The 11,499-nt window shown below is 41.7% G+C and overlaps 1 protein-coding gene across 1 annotated transcript; it reads left to right on the top strand.

The window, feature by feature from the left end:
* The first annotated feature begins 601 nt into the window (after positions 1-601).
* TAS2R41 (taste 2 receptor member 41) lies at positions 602-1,519 on the top strand. Its single transcript, XM_045564705.1, has one exon. The coding sequence runs from the start codon at positions 602-604 to the stop codon at positions 1,517-1,519; it is 918 nt and encodes a 305-aa protein (XP_045420661.1).
* The last annotated feature ends 9,980 nt before the right edge of the window (positions 1,520-11,499 follow it).

The following is an 11,499-nucleotide window of genomic DNA, read 5'->3' as shown; positions in this document are numbered from 1 at the left end:
TCTCTCCACCACAAGGAAATGAATTCTGTCACTGGAAACACAAAACCAGGTTAAACCATAATCAATCATTTACACTTTGGGGTCCATGAGGGATTTAAGTAGAGATTTGGATGGACAGGTAGACAAGGTATTTGACTCGGAAGGATGGCGGCTCACAGCTAGGAGTGGATGTGTAGCAGGGAAGCTCGGCTGAGCCAGGCTTCTCTGGCATCACTGTTCCCTAGGCGTCGCCCTGTACTTGCCTGGATACTTAAGGTCTGGTGAATGACTGATGGGAAGAGGAGTGTTCACACGGCCCCAGGATGGACTAAGAAGGATGGAATTCAGTCACAGAGACCCTGAAAAATCCTCCGCGCTGATGCTAACCATGGCAGCATGCAGGCAAATCAGAGAAAGCAAAGCAGGGGCAGCTGGCAGGCCTGGTGGTAACTGAGCCCAGAGGAATTTGCATCCTCTCTGAGCCGAGAGTGCACCTTTCCTCCCTAGCCTGAGCGTCCTCCTCTCTGGCTCAGATGAAAAGCCTGACCACTCTTCTGACACTCCCAGAAAAGATCGAAAGAGGGACTGTGGGTGGTGCTGTGGTGGCTGGCAGTGGTCCAAAATGCAGTCAGCACTGACGACCATCTTCATGCTCCTCTTCGTCCTGCTGTGCCTTCTGGGGATCCTGGCTAACGGCTTCATCGCGCTGGTGCTGAGCAGGGAGTGGCTGCGGCATGGCCGGCTGCTGCCCCTGGACATGATCCTCGTTAGCTTGGGCGCCTCCCGCTTCTGCCTGCAGTGGGTTGGGTTGGTGCACAGCTTCTACTACTTTTTCCACCTGCTCGAGTACCCCAGGAGCCTCTCCCGACAGTTCTTTGGTCTACACTGGGACTTCCTGAACTCAGCCACCTTCTGGTTTGGCACCCTGCTCGGCGTCCTGTTCTGCATGAAGATTGCTAACATCACCCACCCTACCTTCCTCTGGCTCAAGTGGAGGTTCCCAGGGTTGGTGCCCCGGCTCCTGCTGGGCTCTGTCCTCATCTCCCTCATCGTAACCTTGCTGTTCTTTTGGGGGAACCACACTGTGTATCATGGATCTTTAGATAGAAAATTTTCTGGGAACATGACCCACAAGCAGTGGAACAGGAGGATGGAAATTCACTATTTCCTGCCCCTGAAACTTGTCACGTTGTCAATTCCTTGCTTTATTTTTCTGGTGTCCATCACACTGTTGATTAATTCTCTGAGGAGGCACACCCGGAGAATGCAGCACAGCACCCGCATCCTGGAGGACCCCAGCATCCAGGCTCACACCAGAGCTCTGAAGTCCCTCATCTCTTTCCTCGTTCTTTATGCTCTGGCCTTTGTGTCCCTGATCATCGATGCTGTGGGCTTTTTCACTTCAGCGAGCGAGTGGTACTGGCCATGGCAGATTGTAATCTATTTCAGCACATCTGTGCACCCCTTCATCCTCATCTTCAGCAACATCAAGCTTCGAGGCATGTTCGGGCAGCTACTGCTGTTGGCCAGGGGCTTCTAGGTGGCTTAAATGGCATGGTCTCTTTATCTAGACCCCCAGAAAAGACTCAGGGGAGGATGACAGACCGGTGGTGCACTGACATGGCAATGCCTTCACACGCAGGTGACGACTGGATCCTCCTCTGGGAGGGAGAGGAGACGGGAAAGTCTGGGAACTCTCTGAGTGTGCTTCCTTTCCTTGGGACACCATTAACATGGAGTCCCATGTGTCCCAGAGAGCCCGTATTGTCCAGACGTTCAGCATATAAAATGTTGTGCTTCTCTTTATGTTCGTGTTAATATCTCCTTTGTTATCCAGAAGGCTTCAGTTAAAAGTCTTGATTAACGGTACCATCTTATCTCAACTGCCTTCCGGGGAGTGGGAAAATGTTTGTATCTACAACTGAACCAGGGTGTGGATGGGGAAGCAGCAACCTTCTTGAGGACAATGTCCAGAGTCCCAAGGGACAGGTAGCTGTGGCGGGCAGTGGCCAGGGCTGTGAGTTCTAATCGACTCTCACTGTGTGGAGATTCTTTTTCTCTTCACAAACTTGGATAATCTGGTTTTAATTTTATTAAGATTACTGGAAGGTTTCTGTACGCCACCCCGTTTCTTTTCTCACGAATATTTTCATTGTTCTGCCTTCAATTTTCTTTTCTCTGAAGTCTGAGTGGTCACCAGACTTTCTCTGTGTTTATCATTCCTTTAGAAAAAGACAGATTGTGACTTTCTCCGTTTTAAAATTGTCTCTGGGACTTTCTTTCTTTGCTTCAAGCAAATGTCACAGAGGCACATCTGCATTGAATAAATATGTACTTTTTATCCTCAAAAACAAAGATTCAAGGATTTGACTTAGTTTTTACCTAAAATCTATTTTAATGTGTCTTAAAAAAGAATCACCCTATTCCATGTTATGTGTAGATATTGTTTTAAAATAATGTGCTCCGATTGCTATGCAAATATTTTTAGATGTAATTTTGGAAAAAGTTTTAACTGGAGATGAGCGCCTCTAAGGCAGGGCTGCTTTTTTGAAAATGCATCAATGTGCGAATTTCAGAGACTAGCTTGCAATTGGATTCCTGACAGAGAGAAATCTTAATCTCCTCCGAGAGTGAAAATTTCCCTGTTGATTAGGATATATGCTCATGAACTAGAATTTTTGGGCAAATGACTCCACATTTTTAATTTAAACATTTATTTTTTAAAATAGGTAATATACTTGCATGTTTAAAAATCCAACATGTATTGAAGAGTATATACAGAAATCTCCCTCCTACTTGTTTGCTTCTGAGGCATTCTTATCAGTTTTATGTCTGTCCTTTTAGAGAGATTTTGTTCTATACCAGAAAGCTACTAATACCTAACTAATGAAAGAATCAACTAACTTACATACGGGCATATTCTATTCCAGTAACTAACTAACCAACCAAATACCTTATTAACTAACTATGCTGTCTCTGTATCTTTCTACACTGTTGTTTCCTTGCTTTTTCCACCTAACAATGTATCTTGGAGATCTGCATATGTGGGCACATAGTATCTCCTCACTTTTATTTCTGGCATGGATGTATCATGTTTTTTTAAACTAGTTATCTGATTGTGATCATTTAGGTTACTTCCTGTCTTTTGTTATTATAATAATGTTGTAGTGAATAACCTTCTATATACGTAATCTTGCACATGTGCAAATTAACCATAAAGTAAATCCCATGAAATGGAATTACTGAGTCAAATGGCATGTGAATTTCCTAATTTTGACAAGTATTGCCCTCCATAGGTTTGCATCAATTTACTTTCCACAATTTATGAGCGTGCTTGTTTTCACACTTTGTATTTTTTGCCAATCTGCTAGGTAAAAAAATGGCATGTTAGTATAGTTGTAATTTGGACTAATCATAATAAGATTATGAGTAAGAGTTATCATTATTCTGTATGTTGAGAGCCATTTGTGTTATTTTCTGTGGACAGTCTACATCTTTTTTGGATTTGGTTTTTGACCTTTTTCATATTGGTTTGTAGGAGTTTGTTATGTCTTTTTTTTTTTTTTTTTTTGAGACAGAGTCTCACTCTGTTGCCTGGGCTAGAGTGCCGTGGCGTCAGCCTAACTCACAGCAACTCCAAACTCCTGGGCTCAAGCAATCCTACTGCCTCAGCCTCCCAAGTACCTGGGACTACAGGCATGTGCCACCCTACCCGGCTAATTTTTTCTATATATTTTTAGTTGTCCAGCTAATTTCTTTCTATTTTTTTAGTAGAGACGGGGTCTCGCTCTTGCTCAGGCTGGTCTCGAACTCCTGAGCTCAAATGATCTGCCCGCCTCGGCCTCCCAGAGTGCTAGGATTACAGGCGTGAGCCACCATGCCCAGCCTTCTTTATGTCTTAATTAACTTTTTATTTGTCATATGAGTAGCAAAACACTCTCCCACTCCCAGTGTTTTTTATTTTAATTTTCCTTGATCCTAATATTAATTTTAAAAACTCTTTTTATTTTGAAATAATTATAGGCTCACAGGAAGTTTTAAAAATGGTACAGAGTTCTGTTAATCTTCCTCCAGTTTCCTCCAGTGGTGGCATTTTATGTAGCTGTGGCACAATATCAAACTAGGACATTCACATTGGTACATTACCATTAATGAGTCTACAGACCTTATTCAGTTTTCACTATTTTTTAAAACTTACACTTGTGTGTGTGTGTGTGTGTGTGTGTGTCTATGTGTGTGTGTATGTAATTCTATGTGGTTTTATCCCATGGATAGATTTGTATAATTATAGTCAAGATGCAGAACCATTCCATCACCACAAAAGAACTCCTGCATGCTACTTCTTTGCATCATTTTTTTTTTTTTTTATGTGGAGATGGAGTCTTGCTCTGTCACCTGGGCTAGAGTGCTGTGGCTCCAGCCTAGTTCACAGCAACCTCAACCTCAAACTCCTGGGCTCAAGCAATCCTCCTGCCTCAGCCTCCACAGTAGCTGGGACTACAGTTGTGCGCCACCATGCCCGGCTAATTTTTCTATTTTTAGTAGAGATGGGGTCTTGCTCTTGCTCAGGCTGCTCTCAAACCCTTGAGCTCAAGCAACCCTCCCTCCTCGGCCTCCCAGAGTGCTAGGTCATTGTATTGTTATATACTACTTTGCCATGCCCTTCATATTTTTACTTATTTATTTTTACTTTTATTATAGTGTATTTTGCCATGCAGAAATTTTTGCTGATTTTAACAACAACAACAACAACAACAAATTAGTGACTTCTGGGATTTCAACTCATAAGGCAAACCTCACTTTGATATCATAAAAAAATTCTCTTTTATTTTCTTCTAGTATGTTTGTGCTTTGATTTTTACATTTAAATATTTTACTCTTCTGGAATTTATCCTGATATAAGGTATCATGTATCAATATATTTTATTTTTTTTTGAATGATTAACTTGTTGTCCTAATGCTATTTATTGCATAACTTTTTCCTCTATTGATTTAAAATGCTACTTTTTACCATATATTAAATTTCTATACATGTTGGCTTATTTCTAGACTTTCTATTCTATTTCACTGCCTCGGTGCAAGCATGTGCCATGATTACAGGATGTTAATTATTTTAGGTTTGTAATATGTTTGAATATCTGGTAAGCTAGCCCTCCTTTATTAATCTTCTTTTTCAGATATTTCTTGGACGCTATGTTTAAAATAATTTTATGTGGTCTAAAACAAAAATTTCTTTGTTTTTTTAAATTAACTGAGATTTCATTAAATGTATAATTTAACATAAGGAGACATATATTGCCATAATGTTGAAACTTCCTATGTAAAAATATGGTCTGCCTTTCCATTTGTTCTGATTTCTTCTTTTATTACTCTCAGTTGTGTTTTAATTTTTCAAAATATAGATCTTCTACATTTCTTTGATGTATATTCTTATAGGTGTGCTTAATCCTTTATTCCTTAGTTTCCTGGAATGTTAAATGGGGTAATAGTTGTGAGGTTTGAGACACATAATGTATGTACATGACACATAAGTAGTATCCATTATAGCTTTTTAATAGTTATTATAATAACTCAAAATTAATATTATTTTGAGTATTCTCTGAATGTGTATCCATATAAAGAGAGCAGAGAAATCAGAGTATGGCAAGGACTTTTCTTGCCACCAGCAAAGACTAGTTATTTTTTTTTCTTTTTCTGATACTTTTTTTCATTTTTTCAACTTTTGCCAATTTTATTCAATTGTCAAACAGGACAAATATAGTATATGTGACTGAGATAAACAAAAACCAACTATGTTGGACAAGAAATCACTGGGCAGGGACTCTGACACTGAAATTGGCCGGGAGGTCACTAGAGGTTCACTCAGGGGTGTGGTTCTAAGAGAATAATTCACTTAAGTAGCATTTTATTTTAACATTAGCCAATGGAGGCGAGAGGAAAGAGCTGAGAGGTTTTTTGTTTGTTTGTTTGTTTAAGGAAAAGGAAAGTAGGAAATTATAGAAATATTAAGAGTTTACTAAATATCACCTAGCTATTATCTTTAAACTTTATTCTGCTATATCATGTTGTATAATGTTGCTATTATATATTGACCAGTTATATTTAGGAAAGCAATGAAAAGACTGAAAATGCATTGGAAATAAGATTAGATTAATGGGAAAGCAGATTTATTGATGGACCTTTGACCACAGGCTAGATGCTCCGCTATCTTCTTCTGGTAGAGTTGCCTAATGACAAGTCCAGCTCCTCAATGTCATTAAAACTTATCTAAACACCTATCTTATCAACCAGCAGGAAATATCACAGTTCACCACTGAAGGTTTTATATAAGACATTTTATAAAATGTAAAGTCTTATTGATATAAACCAATCTGTAAATTGGAACCAGTTAACTAACCACAGATTGTTTGAGAATTAATGCAGTTAACGAATATGTTTTGAGTGCTTACATGAGCACAATGCCCAGTGCTGGGAGTAAAGTAGTGGGCACTGCAGGCGCAGCCTCTGCCCTCACGGGGTGTGCCGGCTTGTGGGGAGTCCGGGACAACACGTCTGGTCATACAAGTAAGCCTGTCGTTACAAACTGGGAAAAGTGCTCTGAAGGGAAAGCACTGGGGCCTGTTTTGAGTATGACGGGAGACAGTGGCTTCACGTGGCAGAGAGATGGGGTGAGGACGCATCAGAAGGGAAGGGTTCCCTCAGGAAGTGATGAAACTGTGGAGGAGGTGACGTTTTGGAACATCACTCCAGGTGCTCACATCCCCTGAAGCCGGTCAATAGCCCCTGCTCTCTGTAGTGGTCTGAGATTGCGTGGAGCCAGGCATGCTGTTGGGGGAGATTCTGTTTTGGGGAGAAACAGGGAGAAGCAGGGCAGTCCTGCTGTCGGGGAATCCCAACGCGTGAGTTCCCAGGCATGTCCAGAATGGCCACAGGACAAGGTTCCGTCATGCCCGTTTGCTCCCTCCCTTGTCCTAAGTGATTCTAGAAACATTCTCCTCATTGTATTCCTACTGCCTTCCTCCTCTTCCTCTGTTCTTCAGACCTCTGTATTACTTTGGACCCTGAATTTTGCTGTCAAGGGCATGATGCGTTGATATAATTCTCCATGAAAAAAAAAAAAGTTCGAAGGCTTTCCTAGGCTAGTGCCTTTGGTGAGATTCAGACTCTGTTTTGTGAGTCAATACCAGCAAAGCAAGCTCCAAGTCCCTCCCTAACCAGATCGGGGACCTGTCTAACCAGGGGTTTGCCTTCTGGGGTGTGGCAAGAGATCAGATGTGGGTTGTTATCACAGATGACACTTAGAGAAAACCCCAAGTAAGCTCTGTTTATCTTGCTGAGTTTTCAGTGTTACTCAGATGGAATGGTATCTTCTCACACTAAAAACAAAACAAAACAAACAAATGAACAAACAAACAAAAACACCAAATAACAACAACCCAAAAATAAACAGAAAAGTAAAAGACACTTTGACTATAGTTATACCCTTTGTACAATTCTCAACTTTAAGATCTGTTCATTCATTTTTACTTCTAACATTTGTCTATGTTCTAAACTCTACCTGGTCTACAAAGTCTGTTTTAATTATGGAAACTGTCATTATAAATAGTTGATTCACTTACTCCTTCCACTGAAGCATAAAATAGAGAGTTTGTTCAATAAGAACAAAGAAAGATAGTGCTGTTTATTTTTGTCTCAATTAGTCTAACAGGCTTGGTGGAGAGGAAGAGGCTAGCTTCCGGAACACCATATTAGATTCCTCATATCAAAAACCCAGCTATACTGCCGTTGCCTATAAAGAAAATTCCTTGGCCTTGTTTTCAAAGCCCTGCTATGCCCACCCCGTCTCTGCAGCCTTAGCTCTTCCTCATGTCTCCTCCAAATGAAATCCTTGCTCTAACCAAACTGGTCTGCCCCAGACATACCTTTCCTTCTTCTACCCCCTTGCCTGACTTATGCTGTTCCCCTACTTACCAAGAATGGGCCCATCTGTCTCCACTCCCTCATCCAAATTCTACCATTTTTTAATACCCAATTTAATTTTTTCTTCCCCTTTAATTCCTTTGCAAACCACATGAATTTTTCCCTTCTAAAGGGGAAATCTATGAATTCAATAGGTCTTCTAATCTCTAGCTCATATTTGACAATCAGCCAAATATTGCAAAAATTGTGCTTTTTTTTTTGCATTGTTGGATATCATTTCCTTTTTCTGTTTTTTATTTTTTTGATATTTATCTCTTACGTTTCCAAATAATCTCCAGGTTGTGGGGAAGGACCTCATGTTGGACTTGTGTCTCTTGCAGCGCCGGGCCCAGTGTGTCCCACTCGTGGAGTATGCCACAGATGTGCTTACTGATCGCTATTTCTTTCCAAGCCCCACGTGGTGTCCCCGGCCCTGTGATGTGCTCAGTACTGAGGAGGAGGGAAGTTGCAATGATAATATGGTGATGATGGGAATCAGGGTTGGGCACAGAGAAGATGTTCATTAAAAATGGCATTTGATTGATTATAGATGGTGAAGTTGACATTTAGGACAATGACAAAACTGATTATGGGAAATAAGCCGATGTTCACTCAGTCAACAAATATTTAAAATTTATGATAGGTGCAAACTGCTTTTGAATCTTGTTGGGAGAAGGCCAGAGCTACAAAGAAGATTCCAGATTCATGTCTTCAAAAGCAGCAAAGAGTACATCTTTCCCACACACACACACACACACACACACACACACACACACGGACAGTAGCACAAACACTTTATCCACTAGTACAAGCTTCATTGTTCTTAGGAGAAGGACTCCCCTTTCCTCGTCTGAGTTCTTGTGGCATTTCTCTCATTCTACAACTGAGTTCCTACCCAGCATTTAGCTCAGGGCACTAGCAGGACCACTACACTGGCCCACCATGACAACCTGGTGTGCGTGATATGCACACAGGCCACAAGGTTCAGCATGTTGTGCCCACAGGTGGGCAGGTGCATGATGACTAGTGTCTCCATGGCAGAATTAGCCAGGCCCACAAGGCAAGGGACAGCTGCAGCACAACACAGAGCCTTGGGCTCACCATGACCATGGAACACAGGAGGTCACAGATGGCCACTGTGGCCAGGAGTAGGAACTCGGTTCCCCCAAGGTCCAGGGAGAAGAGCCGGGTCCCACATCCGGCAAGGGAGGAAATGCACCGGCATCTGGGGGACCCTGCTAGAGGTGTAGTAGATGTTCACAACCTGGGGGTTCCGGAAGAAGAAGTATATGGGCAGGTGGAGACCGATTAGGATGAACTCACTCACCCAGGTCATGTTGTCCCTCCCCATGGAGTGGGTGGGTCAGGTTGCCAGGGCAAAAGATGGGTTAGAAAAGCCTAAACAGAATCAGAGTTCACAGCCTGGGACTAAACAAAGGACCTTAAGTAGGACTGCAAGTACTTACATGCTTTCTCCATTAGAGTGTGAGCTTCCTGATGTCAGGGATATTTTCTGATTTCTTTTATACAAAGATTCCTAACAAATGTTACATGATAAATAATGTTTGGTGAGTGAATAAAGATGTTTAAAGTGGTTTTGAGGATTATTCTCTGATCACAAGATGTAGAACCTATGTCCTGAGAGCCCCCTTGTCCTTATTACTCGGGCTGGGGCCAGTGGCTCTTCCAGCTTCTCCCATAATCCAGGCTGGATCAGTGACAAAGAGAAAAATCGCTCACTTGGTTCTCAGAATACTGATTAATCAGGCTTAGCCCTACGTTGATAGGATCAGGGACTCATTATGGAACATTGTATCAACTATAATTATGTCCCAACTTCTTGAGATTGTGCTGTTTCCTTGGTGAAATGCTGGCATTTGTTTGAATGTTAAAGTCAGTGATTAATAAAAGATGAATGCACTCGTCACTTACTTGCAATGACAACATTTGGAAACGGACGGTGCCCACAGATGAAGTCAGTAAGGGCGTGCCTCTGAGCTCCTTTGAGCTTTGTTGTGGGTAAACCCTCCTGTCATGGCAAAGACATGTTTGCCCTTGGAACACCTCCTTGTTTACTTTTTTGGTCTTTAGCCTCTATCAAAGAATATAGATGTTGTTTTTTTTCCTTAATACAAACGTACTAAGGAATTTTGTGGTCTTTATTTTGTTGTTTATTGATAGCAAGTCCCTCTAGCTCTCATTTCAGTATTCACCTTGCGTCTCTTTGCAACACGGTGGGAGAAGGTAGTGCTGATGGCTGTTGTGAGAACGAGAGACCGCGAGGATACAGAGAAGAGTCTCCCTGCTGGAACAGCCCACCTGGATGCCCGTAGGGGAGGCTTGAGAGGAAAGGAAAAAACTCCAGATAATAGGTGTTGCCTGTGAAAATCCAGAGCAGCTCTCAACAATGGCTGTGCATTAGGATCACCTGGGCAACTCTCAGACTCTAGAAGCCCATGTCACAGTCCAGAGCAATTCAGTGAGAATCTTCAGTGGCTAAAACCCAGACATCGACATGTTAGTAACTTTTAATGTCTCTCAGGCAATTACAGTGTGAAGTTAAGTTTGGGAATCGCTGTTTTAGAGGGAAAATTTAACTTTATTTTTGAAGTCTGAAGGCACGTGTTTTAAAGAGAGGAATATGTTTTAAGATAAACCTAGAAGAGTCTTCGAGGAGGAAAGATCTTTTGGGCTAAATTTCTTATTCTGGATTTGAAAAAGTTGGGGCCAAGAGAGTTTAAACAGTTTGCATCAAATCACATTGTGAATCAGTGAAAATATTACACTGGATATCTTGCCTTTTGTGTGCTGGGTTTCCCTTTAGCCTTAATTTTCTTAGGTCTAGTCCAAAAATGTTTTAGAATATCTTAGACCCAGGTAAGAACCTTAGAAGCACTAGTGAATGTCGAGTGAGATGATATGTGAAAAAGCCCTTCATAAACTTCAGAACATGATCCAAATGAAAATATTTGTATTAAGAATATGAGAGACAGACCATAGAATCAAATGAAATATAAATGATAACAATTTAACCCAAGTCTTTCTAGCAGGGTTAGAGTAGGGCAGAGTAGTTGGACACCGTCCTATGGCTCTCCAAGCTAGTTGGAAGCCTACACTGTTCCTTCTTTCAGTTCTTCTGTGGCCAGAGGAGTCACTATAGAAATTGCTAAAATAGAAAGTGGCTTTGGCACTTACCCAGCGGCTGGTTTCTGAGCCCTGCACCTGGGAGCCCATGGATTTCTGCAGAGCCTACTTCTCTTGTCAGCACAGGACAGAACCAAGCTTTGGTATACAAATATGACTCCTGAGTGCTGCTGAAACTCTCCCCATTGAAGGGAATAAAATGCAAAATTAGAATAACAGAAAAGAATAAAAGTTGGACAGAATTTTTAGGATCATCATTTCAACCTCATCATTTTCCCCAACAAATGAGGAAACAGGCTCAGGGAGCAGAACTGACTGACTCGAGGTCATTGCTAGCCGCAGGATGGAACTGGATCTGGAATCTGAGCCCATTGGGGGCTTTGGACAGCCACCAGGCTCCGCCCAGAACCAGGCTGA

Source organism: Lemur catta, chromosome 11 (assembly GCF_020740605.2).
Source record: "Lemur catta isolate mLemCat1 chromosome 11, mLemCat1.pri, whole genome shotgun sequence".
Classification (NCBI taxonomy): Eukaryota; Metazoa; Chordata; class Mammalia; order Primates; family Lemuridae; genus Lemur; species Lemur catta.
Note: the sequence above shows the minus strand (reverse complement) of the source record. Positions and strands in the feature narration are given on the sequence as shown.

Bases quoted from the DNA above. Each gene is read 5' to 3' on its own strand.
- TAS2R41 (XM_045564705.1), top strand. From the start codon at position 602: ATGCAGTCAGCACTGACGACCATCTTCATGCTCCTCTTCGTCCTGCTG.